Source organism: Oncorhynchus clarkii, chromosome 6 (assembly GCF_045791955.1).
Source record: "Oncorhynchus clarkii lewisi isolate Uvic-CL-2024 chromosome 6, UVic_Ocla_1.0, whole genome shotgun sequence".
Classification (NCBI taxonomy): Eukaryota; Metazoa; Chordata; class Actinopteri; order Salmoniformes; family Salmonidae; genus Oncorhynchus; species Oncorhynchus clarkii.
This window is the reverse complement of record NC_092152.1, coordinates 9,597,124-9,623,292: the sequence shown is the minus strand read 5'-3', so window position 1 is coordinate 9,623,292 and position 26,169 is coordinate 9,597,124. Positions and strand designations below refer to the sequence as shown.

The following is a 26,169-nucleotide window of genomic DNA, read 5'->3' as shown; positions in this document are numbered from 1 at the left end:
CCAGTAGCCCTCCGCTTACTGACGAGCTCTGGCCTTTTACTGGACATGAAGTGACAAAATGACCAGCGGAACCGCAATAGAGACAGAGGCGGTTGGTGATTCTCCGTTCCCTCTCCTTAGTCGAGATGCGGATACCTCCCAGCTGCATGGGCTCAGCACCCGAGCCGGCAGAGGAAGATGGTAGTGATGCGGAGAGGGGGGCGACGGAGAGCGCGAGCTCCTTTCCACGAGCTCGGTGACGAAGATCAACCCGTCGCTCAATGCGAATAGCGAGTTCAATCAAGGAATCCACGCTGGAAGGAACCTCCCGGGAGAGAATCTCATCCTTTACCTCTGCGCGGAGACCCTCCAGAAGACGAGCGAGCAAGGCCGGCTCGTTCCAGCCACTGGAGACAGCAAGAGTGCGAAACTCAATAGAGTAGTCTGTTATGGATCGATTGCCTTGACATAGGGAAGACAGGGCCCTGGAAGCCTCCTCCCCAAAAACAGATCGATCAAAAACCCGTATCATCTCCTCCTTAAAGTCCTGATACTGGTTAGTACACTCAGCCCTTGCCTCCCAGATTGCCGTGCCCCACTCACGAGCCCGTCCAATAAGGAGAGATATGACGTAGGCGACACGAGCAGTGCTCCTGGAGTAAGTGTTGGGCTGGAGAGAAAACACAATATCACACTGGGTGAGGAACGAGCGGCATTCAGTGGGCTCCCCAGAGTAACACGGCGGGTTATTGATTCTGGGCTCCGGAGATTCGAAAGCCCTGGAAGTGGCCGGTGGATCGAGGCGGAGATGGTGAACCTGTTCTGTGAGGTTGGAGACTTGGGTGGCCAGGGTCTCAACGGCATGTCGAGCAGCAGACACTTCCTGCTCGTGTCTGCCTAGCATCGCTCCCTGGATCCCGACGGCTGAGTGGAGAGGATCCGAAGTCGCTGGGTCCATTCTTGGTCGGATTCTTCTGTTACGGTGCGTGAATGAGGACCCAAAAGCGAATTAACTTAAACAGAGCTTCTTTAATTACCAAACATAGGTAGGCTCAGACGGACCGGCAGATTCCGACAGGACAAGACAAGGTTACAGCAAACATGACGACAGTCTGGTTCAGGCATGAAACACAACAAACAAGAATCCGACAAGGACAGGAGCAGGAACAGAGAGAGATATAGGGACCTAATCAGAGGGAAAAAGGGAACAGGTGGGAAAAGGGGTGACGAGGTGGTTAGGAGGAGACAAGGCACAGCTGGGGGAAAGAGGAGGAGAAAAGGTAACCTAACAACGACCAGCAGAGGGAGACAGGATGAAGGGAAAGGACAGAGACAAGACACAACATGACAGTACATGACAGATAGTGGGTTTGATTCCTGGGACCACCGATATGATAAATGTATGCACGCATGACTGTAAGTCTCTATGGATAAAAACATCTGCTAAATGGTATATATTATTGTATAATATGTCATGTACACTGAGAGTAGAAAACATTAAGAACACCTGCTATTTCCATGACAGACTGACCAGGTGAAGGCTATGATCCCTTCCTGATGTCACTTGTTAAATCCACTTCAAACATGTCACACCCTGACCATAGTTTGCTTTGTATGTTTCTATGTTTTGTTTGGTCAGGGTGTGATCTGAGTGGGCATTCTATGTCTAGTTTGTCTATTTCTATGTTTGGCCTGATATGGTTCTCAATCAGAGGCAGGTGTTAGTCATTGTCTCTGATTGGCAACCATATTTAGGTAGCCTGTTTTGTGTTGGGTTTAGTGGGTGGTTGTTTCCTGTCTTTGTGTTTGTTGCACCAGATAGGGCTGTTTCCTGTCTCTGTGTTTGTTGCACCAGATAGGGCTGTTTCCTGTCTCTGTGTTTGTTGCACCAGATAGGGCTGTTTCCTGTCTTTGTGTTTGTTGCACCAGATAGGGCTGTTTCCTGTCTTTGTGTTTGTTGCACCAGATAGGGCTGTTTCCTGTCTCTGTGTTTGTTGCACCAGATAGGGCTGTTTCCTGTTTTTGTGTTTGGTGCACCAGATAGGGCTGTTTCCTGTCTCTGTGTTTATGTTGCACCAGATAGGGCTGTTTCCTGTCTCTGTGTTTGTTGCACCAGATAGGGCTGTTTCCTGTCTCTGTGTTTGTTGCACCAGATAGGGCTGTTTCCTGTCTTTGTGTTTGTTGCACCAGATAGGGCTGTTTCCTGTCTTTGTGTTTGTTGCACCAGATAGGGCTGTTTCCTGTCTCTGTGTTTGTTGCACCAGATAGGGCTGTTTCCTGTCTCTGTGTTTGCTGCATCAGATAGGGCTGTTTCCTGTCTCTGTGTTTGCTGCACCAGATAGGGCTGTTTCTTGTCTCTGTGTTTGCTGCACCAGATAGGGCTGTTTCCTGTCTCTGTGTTTGTTGCACCAGATAGGGCTGTTTCCTGTCTCTGTGTTTGTTGCACCAGATAGGGCTGTTTCCTGTCTCTGTGTTTGTAGCACCAGATAGGGCTGTTTCCTGTCTCTGTGTTTGTAGCACCAGATAGGGCTGTTTCCTGTCTCTGTGTTTGTTGCACCAGATAGGGCTGTTTCCTGTCTCTGTGTTTGTTGCACCAGATAGGGCTGTTTCCTGTCTCTGTGTTTGTTGCACCAGATAGGGCTGTTTCCTGTCTCTGTGTTTGTTGCACCAGATAGGGCTGTTTCCTGTCTCTGTGTTTGTTGCACCAGATAGGGCTGTTTCCTGTCTTTGTGTTTGTTGCACCAGAAAGGGCTGTTTCCTGTCTCTGTGTTTGTTGCACCAGAAAGGGCTGTTTCCTGTCTCTGTGTTTGTTGCACCAGATAGGGCTGTTTCCTGTCTTTGTGTTTGTTGCACCAGATAGGGCTGTTTCGTTTTTTTTTCACGTTTATTGTTTTGTATTATGTTCATGTTTAGTTGTCTTATTAAAAAACATGAACCTCAACCACGCTGCATTTTGGTCCTTCCCAGGAAGAACCCCGTTACAAAAGAGTGTAGATGAAGGGGAGGAGACAGGTTAAAGAAGGATTTCTAAGCCTTGAGACATGGATTGTGTATGTGTGCCATTCAGGGGGTGAATGGGCAAGACAACAATTATTTAAGTGCCTTTGAAAGGGGTATGATAGTATGTGCCAGGTGCACCGGTTTGTGTCAAGAACTGCAACAGCGCTGCTGGGTTTTTGACACTCACCAGTGCATCAACAATGGCCCACCACCCAAAGGACATCCAGCCAAGTTGACACAACAGTGGGAAGCATTGGAGTCAACATGGACCAGCATCCCTGGGGAATGCTTTCGACACCTTGTAGAGTCCATGTCCCGACGAATTGAGTCTGTTCTGAGGAAGGTGTTCCTAATGTTTGGTGTATTCACGATAAGCAGTGGACTTTGATATTTCCCTGTGGGTTATACTACTAGGCTTCGTTAATACTATCTGGAAACGGCACTGATCTGGGTTTCACATTGTTCCCTTTGTACAAATATGTCAGTGAGATCGATGTACGGTCCAGGTTTACATTTTGGAACAGAAAAGGACTTACCTGCTGTGTGCAAGCTTGCACAATGTTTGGAGGGAACATGTTTCTAGAAGAGAGAAACAAACCAATCAAATCTCACTACTGAAAAAGACTATTATACTTGCTTTTTATTTTCCTTTATAGTGACAAACTGATCATTCATGTGAATGTAAGAGAAAATTAGAAAACAACAACAGAACAGCAACAGGAAGCAACAACAGAATAGCAACAGGAAGCAACAACAGAACAGCAACAGGAAGCAACAACAGAATAGCAACAGGAAGCAACAACAGAACAGGAACAGGAAGCAAAGACAGAACAGCAACTGGAAGCAACAACAGAACAGCAACAGGAAGCAACGACTGAACAGCAACAGGAAGCAAAAACAGAACTTCAACAGGAAACAACAGCAGAACAGCAACAGGAAACAACAGAACAGCATAAGGAAGCAACAACAGAACGACAACAGGAAACTACAACAGAACAGCAACAGGAAACAACAACAGAACAGCAACAGGAAGCAGTATAAATTACAGTTTCGACTCTAACTCAACACCAAGTGACCTCGTCAGCAAGTTTCGGATCTCTTGGCGTAACGGTTAAGGTGTTGGGTTGACAATCGCTGGACCTGGGTTTGAGTCCCGGTCAGGGCACCACCCTGAATACACAACAATAATTATGGCCTACCTGATGAGGTCCAGGAAAGCGTCAGCAGGGCTGACCTGCTCGATCTTCTGCTGATTTTTGAATTCGTCCTTGGAGCCCTTCCCAGGGTGGATGATGAGCACCATGACGATGCCGATGAAGACTGCGATGACTGTGGTGGTCATGTAGTACACCACTGCCCGCATACCCATCTTCCCAGAGGCACGGCTGTCCAATGCTGCAATGCCTGGTGAGACAAAAAGACTGCCTGGTGAGTCAGTCTGAGAATAGAGAAAACACTTGATGACAATCCCAGACCTGCCATGCTCACCAAGTTTGTGTCCCAAATGGCTCCCCATTCCCTCTATAATGACTAGGGTGCTATTTAGGACACAGGCCACCACTATCCCCTGACGTTTTCTAACACAGGAATTGAAACTAGCTGTGACTTCCAGGCTGGACTGCTTCAGCTGAGTCGCTGTACCTGAGTTTGAATCTCTTTGACGGGATGTAAAGGATTTTAAAGTGAGACGTTTTTTTAAATTGTTATTCTGGGGAGGATAACATACTGGGACAATAAGCTTGCTTCAATAGCAATGACGTTAGTTAGCGACATATTTTCAGTGTCAGCTGTTCTTATGTTCAGCCTTTTGTGTGAATGAGATGTGATGTATGTGTTCTTTTCAGAGGTGCACCGTGTGACCCCTACATGGCCCCCAGTCTCTATCCTCTGCTCTCCCCCTTTACACACTAATCTTATTGCCTGCAATTCTCTTTCTTTACTCCCCCCCCCCCCTTTTCCCTTTCGGACAACCCTGGGAAAACTTGTTGACTTAGTCCAGCTTGCACAGCTACATTGATTCTCCCCCATCTCTTTGGCAACAAGAAATGCAGCCACCGCATTTTCATCCTTTAGAGTTAAATAATTACTTTCTCATTCAGAGAATGTTCATTAAACCAAAGTGCTGTACACCCTTAGGAAAAGGGTTCCAACAGGGTTCTTCAACTGTCCCCATAGAAAGAACCTTTTTGGTTGCAGGTAGAATCCTTTGTGGTTCCAGGTAGAACGCTTTTGGGTTCCATGTAGAACCCTCTGTGTAAAGGGTTCTACATGGAACTCAAAAGGGTTATAAATGAAACCAGAAGGGTTATTCAAAGAGTTCTAGAGGAGAAGAGAGTAGGGGAGACAGTGTGATGTTAGAGCTATGCCAACTAAAATTCACAGCCATCCAGCACAATACCTATTCAGTTCCTTTAGGTCCAGGAACAATGAGCATGAGGCCATTAACTCTGTATAGGTTCTGTCCTAAATGGTACTCTATTCACTTAAAAGTAGTGCACTATATAGGGAATAGGGTGCCTTTTGGGACACATGCCCAGATCTCTGGCATTAGCACAACAGACAAAAGTGAACTATTTATTTGAAGCCTTGTCAGAAGTAGAAGTTCCCTGCAGGGTTCCTTCATTTATTGAACTGATGCAAATGCAGATAGTCTGTCTGATGTTCTATATTGACTTAGACCTTTTATGAACAGTGATTTTTAGGACCATTTTTTTTTATGGCAAAAACATCTTGAAGACAACTGATCGTGCCAATCAAGGCACTGTTTAGGCCTACATTGCCAACTGTGCATCAACAGTGTAGTGTTTACTTTAAAATGAGAGATTATACATACATCCAGATGAGCAAAACAGAGGCACAGTGCATTCAGAAAGTATTTCAGACCCCTTGACTTTTTCCACATATAGTTACATTACAGCTTTATTATAACATTGATCAATTGTTTTACCCCCCTCACCAATACCCCAAAATGACAAAGCAGTGACAAAGTTTTTTTTATTTTAAATACATTTATAAACATTTCAAAAAACCTGTCTTTTGCTTTGTCATTATGTGGTATTGTACGTAGATCGATGGGGGAAATACAACTATTTCATACATTTTAGAATACGGCTGTTAACGTTACAAAATGTGGAAAAAGTCAAAGGGTCTGAATACTTTCTGAATGCACCGAGTTAGTGTAAAAAACGTATTAGTCTGATTTAGCCATGGGCTAGAACTAACGAGTGGGTTGATGTGAGCAGAGGCCCCACCACACACCCCTTGTATAACCTCCACAGCCCCACCCCCTATCTCCCAATTCATCCACCCACCCACCCTTTAAACCTCTGCACTTCCCTCTTATGTGGGGTCATGAAATGCCTGGCCACAATATGTTAGTTTTTTCTCTTCTAGAAAGCAACGGAAGGAAATGCAGTGTTTTGTGTGTAGTAAGAGGACAAGGAGGGAGAGCCATGAGGGCCCTTGTCACAAGCAGACCACACATAGCAGTAATTAGAGCAGCTGACGCAAAGAGGGAGAAAACGACAGAGGCCTCTCTCTCAATTCAATTGAAGTTTAAATTTAAGGGCTTTATTGGCTTGGGAAACATATGTTACCATTGCCAAAGCAAGTGAGGTAGATAAACAAAAGTGAAATAAACAATTTATTTAACTAGGCAAGTCATTCTTATTTTCAATGATGGCCTAGGAACAGTGGGTTAACTGCCTGTTCAGGGGCAGAATGACAAATTTGTACCTTGTCAGCTCGGGGGATTGAACTTGCAACCTTCCGGTTACTAGTTCAACGCTCTAACCACTAGGCTACCCTGCCGCCCCAAAATAAACATAAAAAAATGTACAGTAAACATTACACGCACAGAAGTTCCAAAAGAAGAAAGACATTTGAAATGTCATAGTATGTCTATATACAGTGTCGTAAAGATGTTTTTTTTATGTATTATTATTTCTCCTTTATTTAACCAGGTAGGCCAGAACACCTTTATTTAACCAGGTAGGCCAGAACACCTTTATTTAACCAGGTAGGCCAGAACACCTTTATTTAACCAGGTAGGCTAGTCGAGAACAAGTTCTCATTTACAACTGCGACCTGGCCAAGATAAAGCAAAGCAGTTCGACACATATAACAACACAGAGTTGTTGGAGTAAATGGAGTACATGGAGTAAAACAAACATACAGTCAATAATACAGTAGAAAAATAAGTCTATATACAATGTGAGCAAATGAGGTAAGATAAGGGAGGTAAAGGCAATACATAGGCCATGGTGGTGGTGTAAATACAATATAGCAATTAAAACACTGGAATGGTAGATTTGACAGTAGGTGAGTGTGCAAAGTAGAAATACTGGGATCTAAATGAGCAAAATAAATAACTAAATACAGTAGGGGAAGAGGTAGTTGTTTGGGCTATTTATAGATGGGCTATGTACAGGTGCAGTGATCTGTGAGCTGTACAGGTGCAGTGAGCTGCTCTGACAGCTGGTGTTTAAAGCTAGTGAGGGAGATAAGTGTTTTCAGTTTCAGAGATTTTCGTAGTTCGTTTCAGTCATTGGCAGCAGAGAACTGGAAGGAGAGGCGGCCAAAGGAGGAATTGGCTTTGGGGGTGACCAGAGAGATATACCTGCTGGAGTGCGTGCTACAGGTGGGTGCTATGGTGACCAGCAAGCAGAGATAAGGCGGGGCTTTACCTAGCAGAGACCTGAGGATGACCTGGAGCCAGTGGGTTTGGCGACGAGTATGAAGCAAGGGCCAGCCAACGAGAGCGTACAAGTCGCAGTAGTGGGTAGTATATGGGGCTTTGGTGACAAAACGGATGGCACTGTGATAGACTGCATCCCATTTGTTGAGTAGGGTGTTGGAGGCTATTTTGTAAATGACATCGCTGAAGTCAAGGATCGGTAGGATAGTCAGTTTTACGAGGGCATGTTTGGCAGCATGAGTGAAGGATGCTTTGCTGCGAAATAGGAAGCCAATTCTAGATTTAACTTTGGATTGGAGATGTTTAATGTGAGTTTGGAAGGAGAGTTTACAGTCTAACCAGACACCTAGGTATTTGTAGTTGTCCACATATTCTAAGTCAGAACCGTCCAGAGTAGTGATGCTGGACTGGCGGGCAGGTGCAGGCAGCGATCGGTTGAAGAGCATGCATTTAGTTTTACTTGTATTTAAGAGCAGTTGGAAGCCACGGAAGGAGAGTTGTATGACATTGAAGCTCGTCTGGAGGGTTGTTAACACAGTGTCCAAAGAAGGGCCAGAAGTATACAGAATGGTGTCGTCTGTGTAGAGGTGGATCAGAGACTCACCAGCAACAAGAGCGACATCATTGATATATACAGAGAAGAGAGTCGGCCCAAGAATTAAACCCTGTGGCACCCCCATAGAGACTGCCAGAGGCCCGGACAACAGGCCCTCAGATTTGACACACTGAACTCTGTTGCAGAAGTAGTTGGTGAACCAGGTGAGGCAATCATTTGAGAAACCAAGGCTGTTGAGTCACATCTGTTGATGTGCAAATGGTTAAAGTACAAAAGGGAAAATAAATAAACATAAATATGGGTTGAATTTACAAAGGTGTTTGTTCTTCCCTGGTTGCCCTTTTCTTGTGGCAAAAGGTCACAAATCTTGCTGCTGTGCTGGCACACTGTGGTATTTCACCCAATAGATATGGGAGTTTGTCAAAATTGGGTTTGTTTTTGAATTCTTCGTTGATCTGTGTAATCTGAGGAAAATATGTCTCTAATATGGTCATACATTGGGCAGGAGGTTAGGAAGTGCAGCTCAGTTTCCACCCCGTTTTGTGGGCAGTGTGCACATAGCCTGTCTTCTCTTGAGAGCCAGGTCTGCCTACTTTCTCAATAGCAATGTTCACTGAGTCTGTACATAGTCAAAGCTTTCCTTAAGTTTGGGTCAGTCACAGTAGTCAGGTATTCTGCCACTGTGTACTCTCTGTTTGGGGCCAAATAGCATTCTAGTTTCCTCAGTTTTTTTGTTAATTCTTTCCATGTGTCAAGTAATTATCTTTAAGTTTTCTCATGATTTGGTTGGGTCTAATTGTGTTGCTGTCCTGGGGCACTGTGGGGTCTGTTTGGGTTTGTGAACAGAGCCCCAGGACCAGCTTGCTAAGGGGACTCTTCTCCAGGTTCATCTTTCTGTAGGTGATGGCTTTATTATTATGGAAGGTTTGGGAATCGCTTCCTTTTAGGTGATTGTATAATTGAATGGCTCTGTTCTGGATTTTGATAATTAGCGGGTATCGGTCTAATTCGGCTCTGCATGCATTATTTGGTGTTACGTTGTACACTGAGGATATTTTTTGCAGAATTCTGCATGCAGTCTCAATTTGGTGTTTGTGAATTCTTGGTTGGTGAGTGGACCCCAGACCCTCCCTCTCTCTCTCTCTCTACCTCCGTCTCTCCCTCTCTCTACCGCTGTCTCTTTCTCTCTCTCTCTACCTCCGTCTCTCTCTCTCTCTACCTCCGTCTCTCTCCCTTTCTCCCTCTCCCATCTAACAAACAACATAATTTGAAGGACAGGCAATATCAGAAATTATCTAGATATTATGGTACAATTTATCAGTAACATATTGGGATATACACTAAACAACATATGGATATTGGCAGGAAATGGAACACGCTGTTGTACATGTCGATCGAGATCTTTCCAAACATGCTCAAAGGGTGACATGTCTGGTGATTATACAGACCATGGAAGAACTGGGCCATTTTCAGCTTCCAGGAATTGTGTACAGATCCTTGTGACATGGGGCCATTCATTATCTTGCTGAAACATGAGGTGATGGAGGAGGATGAATGGCACGACAATGGGCCTCAGGATCTCGTCACAGTATCTCTGTGCATTCAAATTTCCATCGATAAAAAGCAGTTGTGTTCGTTATCCATAGCTTATGCCTGCTCATAACATAACCCCAACGCCACCATGAGGCACTCTGTTCACAACATTGACGTCAGCAAACCGCTCTCCACCCGACACCATACATGCTGTCTGCTATCTGTCCGGTACAGTTGAAACCAGGATTCAACCGTGAAGAGCACACAACTCCAGTGTGCCAGTGGCCATCGAAGGTGAGCATTTGCCCACTGAAGTCGGTTACGACGCCAAACTGCAGTCAGGTCAAGACCCTGGTGAGGACGACGAGCACGCAGGTGAGCTTCCCTGAGACGGTTTCTGACAGTTTGTTCAGAAATGTTTTGGTTGTGCAAACCCACAGTTTCTGTCAGCTGTCTGGGTAGTTGATCTCAGACGATCCCGCAGGTGAAGAAGCCGGATGTGGAGGTCCACGGCTGGCATGGTTACATGTGGTCTGCGGTTGTGAGGCCGGTTGGACATACTGCCAAATTCTCTAAAACAACATTGGAGGCGGCTTATTGTAGGAAAATGAACATTAAATTCTCTGGCAACAACTCTGGTGGACATTCCTGCAGTCCGCATGCCAATTGCACACTCTCTCAAAACTTGACACATTTCTGGCATTGTGTTGTGTGACAAAACTGCACATTTTTAGAGTGGCCTTATTGTCCCCCAGCACAAGGTGCACCTGTGTAATGATCATGCTGTTTAATCAGCTTCTTTATAAACCACACCTGTCAGGTGGATGGATTATACTAGGAGAACTGCTCACTAACAAGGATGTAAATTTTTTTTTAAATTGTCCACAAAATATGAGAGAAATAAGCTTTTTGTGCATATGGAAGATTTCTGAGAATATTTCAGCTCGTGAAAAATGGGATCAACACTCGTTGGGTTTATGTTTTTGTTCAGTATAAAAGTGTCAAACCCCTTTAACTGTTGTATGTCACAATATATTTAAATGTTTCACTCTTCTTACAATGTTGCAATTCCGAAGTTGTACGTAACATATTTTGTACCATCAGAAGTCCAAGCTCAACCACATCCATCCATTTTATCACGTCCATGTTTGCATTTGATGGGATCCCCAAAAAGTTTCCCTATATTCTATACATGTCGTAGTCTGAATCAAAGTGTTTATTTCAAGTCTCAATGTGGCAGCCACCCAGTGTTAACATCGATGTCATTCTCTAACCATAGACTCCAATGTAGTCAGGCAACAAGAGTTTCCCATTTCATGGCGTAAATCAAACCCTGCGGCGGTTTTATGAGCCAATGACCAACGTAATGTTTCCTACAGCTGTTTAACACAGTAATGCTAGATGAGGAAACACTTTCACAGATGTAATAATACTGATAAGATTCTATATTTCCAGAAAATAATTGCCCAATATGCTCCTTAGTAAAGTTATTCTCTTCTTCACTGTGTTTTTGGGGGGTTTACTTTAGTCTACACTAAGTTCACAGTATCAAAGAGACCCAAACATTTCCTTTCACATTCAATGGATTTTTCCTCCATTGTCAAATTCTGAATTATAGATTAAATTGCAACCAGTAAAAATGGGGAAAAAACATCCCCCTCACGTTTTTAAAGTGTGAAATGCTTTTTTTGGGAAACATATCTTACTGGAAGAGTCTCTGTTCATGAGGTGAGAGAAAGGCTGCTTTGTCTCTCCAGGCTGACTCTGCATGGCCACCGTGACCCTTGACCCTACTCGACCCTTGATCCTACTCGACCCGAGTCGGAAGCTCCTGTTGGGTGAAGAGACCGGCGACCACACAGGAGCAGCACCACCTAGTCTCACAACAACCCCTGTTCAGTTCACTCTTCCCCTTCATTACTCTCTCTCCATTCCATCTGTTCATCTGTAACTCAACACTCAATCACCTATCTTTACTCCCCCAAAACAGATCTGAAGGTTTATGCTCGATACCACAACTTCCCAGAGCTCAGTCTGAACACAGATCCTATTAAATGACAGTCTGGCTGGCTAGCTAACAAACATACTGTGCAGATGTACCTACAAATGCATTGATTAAAGATCCAATGCAGCTGTCTTTATCTCAATATCAAATAATTTCTGGGTAACAATTAAATAACTTAGCGTGATTGCTTTCAATTCTAATGTTCAAAAATAAACAAAAAGGAGGGGTCTGATTGGAGAGGGGAAAACTGAAAACGAGTTGTTACTGGCTGAGTGGTTTCAAACTCTCTTTCTTATTGGTCTATAAACTAATTGACTGCTTGGTGATGTCACCAGGAAGGCCAAAAGTCCATCCCACCAGTCTTTTCAAACAGCTCTTACACTAAAAGGGAATTATCATCATTTTCACAACTACACAGTATTATTCTATTTGACATTTAGTCATTTAGCAGATGCTCTTATCCAGAGTGACTGACAGATAATGCATTTTAAGATAGCTAGGTGGGACAGCCACATAGTAAGTACATTTTCAAATGAAGCATGTGTTTTGTTAGTCCACCAGATCAGGGGCAGTAGGGATGACCAGGGATGTTGATAAGTGCGTGAATTAGACCATTTTCAAAATGTAATGAGTACTTTTGGGTGTCAGGGGAAATGTATGGAGTAGAAATTACATTATTTTCTTCAGGAATGTAGTGAAGTAAAAGTGGTACTTTATAGTATTTTTTACTTAACCTCTACGGCATCGGTGACACTACCACAGGACGGTTGAGCTAACGTAGGCTAATGTGATTAGCATGACGTTGTAAGTAACAAGAACATTTCCCAGGACATAGACATATCTCATATGGGCAGAAAGCTTAAATTCTTGTTAATCTAACTGAACTGTCCAATTTACAGTAGCTATTACAGTGAAATAGTACCATGATATTGTTTGAGGAGAGTGCACAGTTATGCATTTGAAAATGTATCAATAAACCAATTAGGCACATTTGGGCAGACTTAATAAAAAATGTTTAACAGAAATACAATGGTTCATTGGATCAGTCTAAAACTTCACATACATTGCTGCCGTCTAGTGGCCAAAATCTAAATTGCACCTGCGCTGGAGTAATACATGATGGCCTTTCTCTTGCATTTCAAAGATGATGGTACAAAAAATTACAAAAGAACAGTTGTTTTTTCTTTGTATTATCTTTGTATGATTGTATGATTCACCTACATTCCTTTCACATTTCCACAACCTTCAAAGCGTTTCCTTTCAAATGGTACCAAGAATATGCATATCCTTGCTTCAGGGCCTGAGCTACAGGCAGTTAGACTTGGGTATGTCATTTTAGGTGAAAATTGAAAATAACAGTCTGATCCTTAAAAGGTTTTTAAGTACTTTACACCACTGTACATACTACAGGGATTTCTTGAAGAGCTTTGGTCTGAAAACACAGAGCTTTGTTTACTATAATGTATCATGTGACATTAGCTCAGAGGATATGTTAATGAAGAGCTGCACGGTACAAAGAGTGTTATTATAGGCCAAGAAGACTTAAAGGGAACTGGGCCAGCCCTCTGTCTCACTCACTGTGAGCAACCACTCAGAAGCCACATGCATAACGCCCACTTCCTGTCAAATACAAACAAGCAGACACGACCAGGTACGAGCCCGTCCCGGAATCACTGATGTTTTGGTTTGACTTTGTACATTGGCTAAGAATTGGGACAAAGAAATACAAATATCTGTCTTTGGATCATGACCTTCCAGTAAGGTCATTTAGAAGCACATCTGGACCCCAAAAAACATGCAATGGTAAACATAGAATAGTGTTTGCTCTCAGGTTAGGTCCTAAATACCACCTTATTCCCCTAAATAGTGTACTTGGCCTGAAGAAAAGAAGTTCACTATTTAGGGAATAGGGTGCCATTAGGACGTGACCACAGAGGTACATGGTAAAGTCAAGAATCAACAAACAAAGTGTTCACCTAAATCACATAGCAATATCTATCAATATATACTGAACACAAATATAAACGCAACAATTTCAAAAATTTTACTGAGATAAAGTTCATGTGAGGAAAATCCTAATCTATAGATTTCACATGACTGGGCAGGGGTGCAGCTATGAGTGGTCCTTGGAGGGAATAGGCTTACCCACTGGGGAGCCAGAACTAGCCAATCAGAATATGTTTTTCTGGACAAAAGGGCTTTACTACAGACAGAAATACTCCTCAGCACCCACCCAATGGCGATTCCGCAGGTGAAGAAGCCGGATGTGGAGGCCCACGGCTGGCGTGAGGCCGGTTGGACATGCTGCCAAATTCTCTATAACGACATTGTAGGCAGCTTATGGTAGAGAAAGGAACATTCAATTCTCTGGCAACAGCTCTGGTGGACATTCATGCAGTCAGCATGCCAATTGCACGCTCCCTCATATCTTGACACATACAGTATGTGGCATTGACAAAACTGCACATTTTAGAGTGGCCCTAAATTGACCCCAGCACAAGGTGCACCTGTGTAATGATCATGCTGTTTATCAGCTTCTTGATATGCCACATCTGCCAGGTGGATGGATTATCTTGACAAAGGAGAAATGTTCACTAACAGGGATGTAAACAAGTTGTGCACAAAATTAGAGAAATAAGCTTTTGGCCTATTTTGTGCCTATGGAACATTTCTGCGATTTTTGGATTTCAGCTCCTGAAACATGGGACCAAAAATTTACATGATGCATATATATTTTTGTTCAGTGTAATATTGTAATATTGTAAGGATACAGTGCATTCAGAAAGTATTCAGACCCCTTCCCCTTTTCCACGTTTTGTTACATTACAGCCTTATTCTAAAATGGATTGAATAAAAAAAATCCTCATCATTCTACACACAATACCCCGTAATGACATCACAAACCCCATAATGACATCACAATACCCCATAATGACATCACAAAACCCCATAATGACATCACAAAACCCCATAATGACATCACAATACCCCATAAGGACATGGCGAAAACAGGTTTTTAGAACTTTGTGCTAATGTATTAAAAATAAAAAACAGTAAGTATTCAGACCCTTTGCTATGAGACTCGAAATTGAGCTCAGGTGCACCCCGTTCCCATTGATCATCCTTGAGGTGTTTCTACAACTTGACTGGACTCCACCTGTGGTAAATTCAATTGATTGAACATTATATGGAAATGCACACACATGTCTATATAAGGTCCCACAGTTGACAGTGCATGTCAGAGCAAAGACCAAGCCATGAGGTCGAAGGAATTGTCCGTAGAGCTCAGAGACAGGATTGTGCCGAGGCACAGATCTGGGGAAGGGTACCAAAACATTTCTTCAGCATTGAAGGTCCAGAGAGGTGACCAAGAACTCAATGGTCACTCAGACAGAGCTCCAGAGTTCCTCTGTGGAGATGGGAGAACCTTAGAAGGACAACCATCTATGCAGCATTCCACCAATCAGGCCTTTATGGTAGAGTGGTCAGGCGGAAGCCGCTCTTCAGTAAAAGGAACATGACAGCCCGCTTGGAGTTTGCCAAAAGGCACCTAAAGGATGCTTAGACCATAAGAAACATGATTCTCTCGTCTGATGAAACCAAGATGGAAGTCCTTGGTTTGAATGCCAAGCATCACGTCTGCAGGAAACCTGGCACCATCGCTACGGTGAAGCAGGGACTGGGAGACTAGTCAGGACTGAGGGAAAGATGAACTGAGCAAAGTACAGGGAGATCCTTGATGAAAACCTGCTCCGGAGCATTCAGGACCTGAGACTGGGGCGAAGGTTAATCTTCTACCAGGACAATGACTCTAAGCACACAGCCAAGACAACAAAGGACTGGCTTCAGGACTAGTCTCAGAATGTCCTTGAGTTGCCCAGACAGATCCCGGACTTGAACCAGAACGAACATCTCAGGAGAGACCTGAAAATAGCTGTGCAGCGACGCTCCCTGTCCAACCTGACAGATCTTGAGGAGATCTGCAGAGAAGAATGGGAAAAACTCCCCAAATACAGGTGTGCCAAGCTTGTAACGTCATGCCCAAGAAGACTCGAGGCTGTAATCGCTGCCAAAGTACAGCGTAAAAGGTCTGAAAATTTAAATGTTATATTCGTTTTTTATTTTGAAGAAATTAGCACAATTTATACAATGTTTTTGCTGTGTCATTATGGGGTTTTGTGATGTCATTATGAGGTATTACAGTGCCTTGAGAAAGTATTCGGCCCCCTTGAACTTTGCGACCTTTTGCCACATTTCAGGCTTCAAACATAAAGATATAAAACTGTATTTTTTTGTGAAGAATCAACAACAAGTGGGACACAATCATGAAGTGGAACGACATTTATTGGATATTTCAAACTTTTTTAACAAATCAAAAACTGAAAAATTGGGTGTGCAAAATTATTCAGCCCCTTTACTTTCAGTGCAGCAAACTCTCTCCAGAAGTTCAGTGAGGATCTCTGAATGATCCAATGTTGACCTAAATGACTAATGATGATAAATACAATCCACCTGTGTGTAATCAAGTCTCCGTATAAATGCACCTGCACTGTGATAGTCTCAGAGGTCCGTTAAAAGCGCAGAGAGCATCATGAAGAACAAGGAACACACCAGGCAGGTCCGAGATACTGTTGTGAAGAAGTTTAAAGCCGGATTTGGATACAAAAAGATTTCCCAAGCTTTAAACATCCCAAGGAGCACTGTGCAAGCGATAATATTGAAATGGAAGGAGTATCAGACCACTGCAAATCTACCAAGTCCTGGCCGTCCCTCGAAACTTTCAGCTCATACAAGGAGAAGACTGATCAGAGATGCAGCCAAGAGGCCCATGATCACTCTGGATGAACTGCAGAGATCTACAGCTGAGGTGGGAGACTCTGTCCATAGGACAACAATCAGTCGTATATTGCACAAATCTGGCCTTTATGGAAGAGTGGCAAGAAGAAAGCCATTTCTTAAAGATATCCATAAAAAGTGTCGGTTAAAGTTTGCCACAAGCCACCTGGGAGACACACAAAACATGTGGAAGAAGGTGCTCTGGTCAGATGAAACCAAAATTGAACTTTTTGGCAACAATGCAAAACGTTATGTTTGGCGTAAAAGCAACACAGCTCATCACCCTGAACACACCATCCCCACTGTCAAACATGGTGGTGGCAGCATCATGGTTTGGGCCTGCTTTTCTTCAGCAGGGACAGGGAAGATGGTTAAAATTGATGGGAAGATGGATGGAGCCAAATACAGGACCATTCTGGAAGAAAACCTGATGGAGTCTGCAAAAGACCTGAGACTGGGACGGAGATTTGTCTTCCAACAAGACAATGATCCAAAACATAAAGCAAAATCTACAATGGAATGGTTCAAAAATAAACATATCCAGGTGTTAGAATGGCCAAGTCAAAGTCCAGACCTGAATCCAATCGAGAATCTGTGGAAAGAACTGAAAACTGCTGTTCACAAATGCTCTCCATCCAACCTCACTGAGCTCGAGCTGTTTTGCAAGGAGGAATGGCAAAAAATGTCAGTCTCTCGATGTGCAAAACTGATAGAGACATACCCCAAGCGACTTACAGCTGTAATCGCAGCAAAAGGTGGCGCTACAAAGTATTAACTTAAGGGGGCTGAATAATTTTGCACGCCCAATTTTTCAGTTTTTGATTTGTTAAAAAAGTTTGAAATATCCAATAAATGTCGTTCCACTTCATGATTGTGTCCCACTTGTTGTTGATTCTTCACAAAAAAATACAGTTTTATATCTTTATGTTTGAAGCCTGAAATGTGGCAAAAGGTCGCAAAGTTCAAGGGGGCCGAATACTTTCGCAAGGCACTGTATGTGTAGATTGATGAGGAAACTTTTCATCTGTGTTTTTAGGGCAGTAGTAGCAGTTAATTTATTATAGCTGCTTGTCCAGCTAAACCATTCATGTTTTCTCAGCAGTAGTATTGCAACAGTATAGACGATGTTGGTAGAGTTAAAGCCATGGTATGAGCAGTGGGCACACTCCTGGATGAAGTACAGATCTAGGATCAGCTTCCTCTTCCCCTAAACTGACCCAAGATCAGCGTCTAGGGGCAACTTCACCCAACTCCAGTGTGGTGTGGTGGAACAGGCGGTTCTCCGTCTAACCTGTGATGAGACTGGACACCAGCAAGGGAAGCACCAGCATCTGCAGCATCCTCATCAGCAGCTCTCCAGGAAATGAGAAATACTTCACCTCGCGGTAGGTCATCTTGTACGGCCGCAGTGCAAATCCCAGCCCTATACCTGTCAAATAAAATAAACAACCTCATCTATATAAATAGTCTGACTGGAACAGATGCATGCAATTATCCATCCACAATAATCCCACAGATGTATATCTCGTTAAAGAGATCTACACTGAGTGGACAAAACATTAGGAACACCTACAACCACACCCTGTTCAAAGGCACTTATATGTTTAGTCTTGCCCATTCACCCTCTGAATGTCACACATACACAATTCATGTCTCAAATGTCTCAAGGCTTAACAATTCTTCTTTAACCTGTCTTCTCCTCTTCATTTACACTGATTAAAGTGGATTTAACATCAATAAGGGATCATAGCTTTCACTTGGATTCACCTGGTCAGTCTATATCATGGAAAGAACATGTTTTGTCCACTCAGTGTATATGGGATTGAAAAAAGGCTTCCGTTTGCACGAAAACTCCTAACACAAGTTGAGGATGTGTCCCAAATGACACCCTATTTCGCCTACATAGTGCACTACTTTTGACCAGAGCCTACGGTTGTAGCGCACAATATAAGGTATAGGGTGTGATTTGGACCACTCTATTAGTGTGATCCTGAATTTCAACATGACTCCAGGTGGCAGGGTTAGGGTTCAGGAAAGGAGGAGCAGGCACTTCAATTGACCCTTTCTCTGGGGGCTGTGTGTGGAATTCTATCACAGAGCTTTTCCCGGCTATGATCCTGCTGGGATAGGCTAAGGGGTTAATGGGTAGAGGTTAGAGGTTAGAGGTTAGTGAAGGGTTCCTCCACTCACTTCATCTGACTCGCCATTATTCTTCCCTGGGAGCATGAAGGCATGGTGGGAAGTTACACTGCTATCAGATGCACTGATGTCACAGCAGATTATCAATCGTGACCAAATTCTCCCATTTTGTATGATGTGAGAAGGAGAATATGAAAACATTGATTCTAAGTGGATACCAACCTTCAACACAATGCATTTTCACATTTTGTTAAACTAAATCTAATAATGTGTTTGTGTGTGTGTGTGTGTGTGTGTGTGTGTGTGTGTGTGTGTGTGTGTGTGTGTGTGTGTGTGTGTGTGTGTGTGTGTGTGTGTGTGTGTGTGTGTGTGTGTGTATTTGTGAGTGCATGTGTAAGAGAGAGAGAGAGAGAAAGAGAGAGAGCAAGAGAGAGAGAAAGAGAAAGAGATAGGATGAGGAATATGAAGAAATTAATACCAACTCTGTTCTTCCTGGCCCTTTCTCATTTCTCAAACTAAAAGGCTAAAAGACACAACACTTGCCGATGATGACCGCAGCGACAGTGAAGATCACAAAGGCGTTTCTGCGGAAGAAACCCTTGACGTCATCCTTAGTGACACTCTCCACCCTCTGCACAGCCTTCAGGGAACGGGACTGGAGGCCATCGCGGATCTGTCTGACTCGGCTTCGGGCCTGCGGGTTCTCCCCGTTGCTCTTGGTCATAGTTGCTGATAGTGCTGTTGCTGGTACCACTATATTCCCAACACCTGTGAGGACCTATAGATCCTGATTCTGTGTCCGGCTCCCCACACTGGTCTTAGAGCTGAGATGAGACAATCTGGGGAGGGAAGGAGGGTGGAAAATGTAAGAGAAGAAGAGGGCTATAATATGTATTTGTTTAATTCATGTTTTATTGTCACATACACCAGATAGGTGCAGTGAAATGCATTGTTTTACTGGGTCAGCCACCCCTGGAGCAAATTAGGGTTAAGTGCTTTGCTCAAGGCACATCCACAGATTTTTCATCTTGTCAGCTCAGGTATTCAAACCAGCAACTTTCAGTTACTGCCACCCCAAATCATCACACTTACCAACCACAATCTCTGGACCAAAACCTGGTGCAAAGCCCACCAGTGGAAATGTACCATAATGATCCATTGAAAAATCCCTATTAAGTATCAGACAACTAAAACCCCCAAACTGTACAGTGTGTAGACCTACACGTTCCAATGATCATCACAAGTTAAACTCTCAAGGGGCAAGTGGGAATGAACAGAAAGAAAAGGGAACTTTCCCAAAACAACATCAAATGACATGGATTGGATAATATTTTCACAGAAAGTAAGTCATATAACCTAAAGAAAGTCATCTATCCATTGCCATCGATCTGATCACCAATAATTGACTTTTAGATTTCAGTTTTAGGTGAACATCTGTGATATATACTGTATGTACGTATACAAAATAAATAAAACAAAGATGAATATGTCTGAACTGAAAATATAAGGAATACAGACAAGTTCTTTATGTAGTAGCTGTTGTAGTGTAGGAGCCAGCCTGGTCTCATAGACTAGACGTAACAGAGTAAATTTAAATCCGAGATGCTGAAATTAGCATAATATGTTATCTTTGGTATGGTTACATAAGACATACGGTTACATATAACAAACGTCTAGCAATGCAAAGGTTGCATGTTTTGAACCCTAACCTTAGCCCTAGCCTAGCTAACGTTAGCTACCCAGCTAACATTAGTCACAACTATTTGAAATTCGTGGCATTTCATACATTTTACAAATTCGTAACATATTGTACAAATTGTAATTCGCAACATGATATAACAAATGGATGATGGACATTCAAAAATTAAGACATACCATAGTAAACGTAACACATCATGCAAATTTGAGTTTTCTTGATTTACTTTTACTATGTTACGTCTACCCCTGAGTCCAGGTTGGCTACATTGCTCGGGCTACAATGAAACAACATAGAACTGAAGGAAGCAAAACTCCACTGCCTTAGTAATGCCACATGTGGAATCACAGAATGTTTTTGTTCAGTCTGAGCTGCCAGATAGTGAGTAATCAATAGAAAGCAACCAATAGTGAACTGCCAGATAGTGAGTAACCAATAGAAAGCAACCAATAGTGAACTGCCACATAGTGACTAACCAATAGTGAGGTATGAGTAAACAGTAGCACACAGCCAGTGGTTCAGTCCGATAAACACATTTTAAAAAGTGTGAAGAGAGTTGCTACTGTACCTTTAAACTTTGGGATACCTTCCTTTAGGGAGTCATTTCTTGGCCTTTGCAGGGTTATTTGGGGTAAATCTCAGTCAATAAACAGAGAAGAGGAGCTCTTTAAGTCGGATCTGGTACAACCAGTGCTGGAGAGGAGGGAGAGAGGGAATGAGGGAGAGAGGGAATGAAAGGGCCAGTGAGCGAATGGAGGGAGGAGGTGCAGAAAACTCTCTCACACGCTGGAGGCTCACTGAAGAGGGAGGAGATTGTAATCTCCTCCAAGGAACACCTCCCTTTCAGACAGAGGGGCTTGAGGGAATAATGAGGTTTTGCCACAGCAGGGAAAAAGAGGCCTTCTTAATTTTCTTCTTTCACATGCTTTTCAAGCTTCGTCAGTTCAGCTTGATTGGACATGAAAAAGCAGAATCAGACACGAGACCAACAGCTGTGCTATAGCCATCTAAAATAATTCCTTTGTCGCTTCCTCCCGAATTCCAGAAGGAACCATCAAACCAATTAACATACAGATATGGCAGTTATGACATAGGCATTCTAATGATTAGAATTCTGCTGTTCCTGCCTCCCGAGTGGCGCTACACATTGTCGCTACACATCTTCCTCCCAAATTCCAAGAAGATGACTCCCTCAGTCATGTGCAGTTGTGTTGATATTTGATATCCAGTTTGACCCTATGCTAGAAAACTCAGAATCAAGCGTAGAGTCCAAGCAAATATTGACCGTGTTGCTGTGGTTTTATGTAACGTTACACTGAAAGAAACACAGGCCTAAAATATACAGTCAGATAGTAAAATAATCATTGCGGGGGACTTGAGGGCCAAAGCTCAAACCACTAGGCTACTTGCCACCCCATATGACTTAAATTAATAATACAAATAAAAACATTGGTAAGAGGGAAAATAATTGGCTGTGACGGTACAACACAATACAATACATGCTCTTTCTAGACTACTGGATACTGTATCTCCAAACGTACACATGCCTACGGAACAAATACACAGTAAGTCAAGGCAGTGACATAACAACACTGGCAGCGTTGAACAGCTAATCTGTTCTATTTAACGTTTCTCCTGAGGTCCCCGGACCCTCGTCGTCTCAGTGGAGAACCAGTACAAAGAAGCCCTCAGTCAAGCTGTCAGGAACAATACAGTACATCTGAGCACAAGATCATTTGTCAGTGGACAAACAGCTCCTGAGTGCCAAATTTCGGTGAGAATCCCCACAGTGCTGCGGTCTCCCCCTGGGGCTTGAGAACGTCTGGATGATTCTCATCACCTATAGTATACTTATTAAACTACACTGGCTGGACTAGGGACCACACTCAGGGGCCTCTCAGGGAAGAGCACAGCTATGGAAAGCTTTCTGCATTACAGGAAAACGAGGGCAAAGTTTATGAGAGAAAAATAAATACAGGACTACTGATGGATAATAGAATATGAATCAGTTGTATGTCACATGTAAGATTTTCACCACATTTATACGTAAGTAATCAATACGGAGTCGATTCAGTGGTCTGATCCCATATCTGTATAGCAAACTCAGACTGATCTGGGATCAGGTTATTGATTCAGTTGATGAGTGATCAAGTTGTGGGTGAAAGGAAGGAACCATCAAACCAATTAACATACACATATGGCAGTTATGACATAGGCATTCTAATGATTAGAACACTGCTGTTCCTGCCTCCCGAGTGGCGCAGCGATCTACCACTACAGACCCGGGTTCGAACCCAGGCTGTGACTGAACCCAGGCATGCCATGATCATTACACAGGTGCACCTTGTGCTGGGGACAATAAAAGGCCACTCTAAAATGTGTAATTTTGTCACACAACAAAATGCCACACGTCTGAAGTTTTGAGGGACCGTGCAATTGGCATGCAGACTGCAGGATTGTCCACCAGAGCTGTTGCCAGAGAATTGAATGTTCAATTTTCTACCATAAGCCACTTCCAACATGATTTTAGAGAATTTGGCAACTGGCCTCACAACCGCAGATCCGGTGTATGGCCTCTTGTGGGTGAACGCTTTGCTGATGTCAACGTTGTGAACAGAGTGCCCCATGGTGGCAGTGGGGTTATGGTATGAGCAGGCATAAGCTACGGACAACGAACACAATTGCATTTTATCAATGGCAATTTAAATGCACAGAGATACTGTGATGAGATCCTGAGGTCCATTGTTGTCCCATTCATTCGCCGCCATCCTCATGTTTCGGCATGATAATGCACAGCCCCATGTCGCAAGGATCTGCACACATTCCCTGGAAGCTGAAAATGTCCAAGTTTCCTTAATGTTCAGTATGATGTTTCCTTATTGTTCAGTATGATGTTTCCTTGATGTTCAGTATGATGTTTCCTTATTGTTCAGTATGATGTTTCCTTGATGTTCAGTATGATGTTTCCTTGATGTTCAGTATGATGTTTCCTTAATGTTCAGTATGATGTTTCCTTGATGTTCAGTATGATGTTTCCTTGATGTTCAGTATGGTGTTTCCTTGATGTTCAGTATGATGTTTCCTTAATGTTCAGTATGATGTTTCCTTGATGTTCAGTATGATGTTTCCTTGATGTTCAGTATGATGTTTCCTTGATGTTCAGTATGGTGTTTCCTTAATGTTCAGTATGATGTTTCCTTGATGTTCAGTATGATGTTTCCTTGATGTTCAGTATGGTGTTTCCTTGATGTTCAGTATGATGTTTCCTTGATGTTCAGTATGATGTTTCCTTGATGTTCAGTATGATGTTTCCTTGATGTTCAGTATGATGTTTCCTTAATGTTCAGTATGATGTTTCCTTGATGTACAGTAGGGTGTTTCCTTTGATGTTAATTTTTCAGCCTTACTGTAAATGTTTCTCATCACAGTGGCTTTTACAAATGTAAAAGAATAAGCCGTAAACACAAACATTTGTCATTGAGATGCCTAAGTACATTATCTTAGCGTCAGTGAGGTTCTGCCTGGAGGAAGGTTTGAGCTCGCTAAGTCTCTTCATGCTGTAATGCTGTGGAGTCTGGTGAATAGATTCTGTCTGAAATGCAGAACAGAACAAATTCTGGTATTTCTGTCCCATTTGGTCATGGGGTGACAGTAGGGGCTTATAATGGCCATTGTCATCGCACGTCATGTGAATTTGAAGGGTGTTATCCCTGTGATTGACTGACAAATCAACATCTTTGCATGAAAAATGATATTTAGTGAAAACACTTTTACAAAAAAATCACTCATTCTTTTAGGTGAAAACGGTTCAATTACTAAGATGTCAAGGGTGGAAAGTGATTCATTCTAGGCCTGGATGAGCAAGCAGAGTGAAGTAGACAAAAGAATAGTTAACATTTCCTTAAGACATGGCTCTCTCAAGATGAAATCAAAGTTCAAGTTTGTTCTTGTTTCACATTAGTATTTCAGTTCTGTAAATCATTTCCACACCTCGTTTCATTTTCTAACACTTCCAGCTTGTTTGAGGGAGGGAACTTGTTTGAGGGAGGGAACTTGTTTGAGGGAGGGAACTTGTTTGAGGGAGGGAACTTGTTTGAGGGTGGGAACTTGTTTGAGGGAGGGAACTTGTTTGAGGGAAGGAACTTGTTTGAGGGAGGGAACTTGTTTGAGGGAGGGAACTTGTTTGAGGGTGGGAACTTGTTTGAGGGAGGGAACTTGTTTGAGGGAGGGAACTTGTTTGAGGGAGGGAGCTTGTTTGAGGGAGGGGACTTGTTTGAGGGAGGGAACTTGTTTGAGGGAGGGAGCTTGTTTGAGGGAGGGAACTTGTTTGAGGGAGGGAACTTGTTTGAGGGAGGGAGCTTGTTTGAGGGAGGGAGCTTGTTTGAGGGAGGGAACTTGTTTGAGGGAGGGAACTTGTTTGAGGGAGGGAACTTGTTTGAGGGAGGGAACTTGTTGAGGGAGGGAACTTGTTTGAGGGTGGGAACTTGTTTGAGGGTGGGAACTTGTTTGAGGGAGGGAACTTGTTTGAGGGAGGGAACTTGTTTGAGGGTGGGAACTTGTTTGAGGGTGGGAACTTGTTTGAGGGAGGGAACTTGTTTGAGGGAGGGAACTTGTTTGAGGGAGGGAACTTGTTTGAGGGTGTGAAATAGGTGTGCATATTTACTTGGCTACCTGGGAGTTAGCGTTCCCTCCATGGTTGCATATTCACTACAACTCAAACCCATTTTATGTCACTGACCACCTAATGCCCCAAGAAATAGGCTGTAATGGACACCGTCACAAAACGTCCCGAACTAGCTTGTACCCTGCCCTCGATTTCAGTGTGTAAACGTATACCTCTTTGTGGAGATATCCTCGGCTAAAGCTACCATAGGTGGGCTGGGGAGTGGCCCCTCCCAGGGGGTGCTGAATCGGGGGCAGGTTATGGGATCCGTGCTCTACGGTGCCACTCTAGGGACCAGCAGCACTGTGCCCGCTTTGTCCCACACCATCTTTGTGCCCAAGGTTTCCCATGGATCAAACTTCAAACAAAGGTCTCAACGTAGCCGTAGTCTGTTGTTTAGAAGAGTCCAGGACAAGGCAAGTGGGTTGTTCTCATATCTGAATGGACCCTACTTCATCTGCCCACGGCTGGTTACTTGTCTGTCTGAGAAACACACTCACATCTTCCTGTACATCACCAGAAATATCCAGTGTATTTCGTAATCTGCTCAGGAGGAGTCCATTTTCAGTTTCATTGGCAACAAGGGCTGAAGAGTTCCTCTTTCACAAGCCCATGGTGTAATTATTATGGTGCCAAGGGGAGTTATCAGAAACCCAGTAGCAGCCTTTGTTAGTTCCCTGTTTAAAGTTACCTTTCTTTAGAAAGGAGGAAAATACTGCTGATCTTTTATCCCCCATATTACACTGGTATTGTTTGATAAAAACAATTGACATGAGAAGCCATCAATATCATAAAATATCAAGGCATGACATTCTGGATAAAAACAACCCCTAAATCAGAGAATAGGTTGCTCTGTGAGAATTCCTACTGCTTTCCTAGCCCAGCCTGTTTAAAGGGACAGTTCACCCAAATTACAAAATGACACAGTGAACAGGTCAACAAAACCAATCACACCTTGTCCATAGATGGCTTACAGGGCAAAGAAACCAAAATGTAGTTTTGTAATTTGAGTGGACTATCCCTTTAACATTCTAAAAGATGTGGGCATGGCCTTGTGATTGAAACA

General features: G+C 43.2%; 1 protein-coding gene across 1 annotated transcript in view; it reads right to left on the bottom strand.

The window, feature by feature from the left end:
• Positions 1 to 21,648, bottom strand: part of LOC139410597 (excitatory amino acid transporter 1-like) — a 40,806-nt gene extending 19,158 nt beyond the window's left edge. Inside the window, exons 1-5 of the mRNA XM_071155903.1 lie at positions 21,009 to 21,648; positions 19,288 to 19,583; positions 17,897 to 18,034; positions 4,179 to 4,383; positions 3,516 to 3,558 (exon numbers count right to left, since the gene is read on the bottom strand). Of these exons, the coding sequence (XP_071012004.1) occupies positions 3,516 to 3,558; positions 4,179 to 4,383; positions 17,897 to 18,034; positions 19,288 to 19,468 (567 nt within the window). The 5' untranslated portion in view covers positions 19,469 to 19,583; positions 21,009 to 21,648. The remainder of the gene's footprint in view (positions 1 to 3,515; positions 3,559 to 4,178; positions 4,384 to 17,896; positions 18,035 to 19,287; positions 19,584 to 21,008) is intronic.
• Positions 21,649 to 26,169: the final 4,521 nt, after the last annotated feature.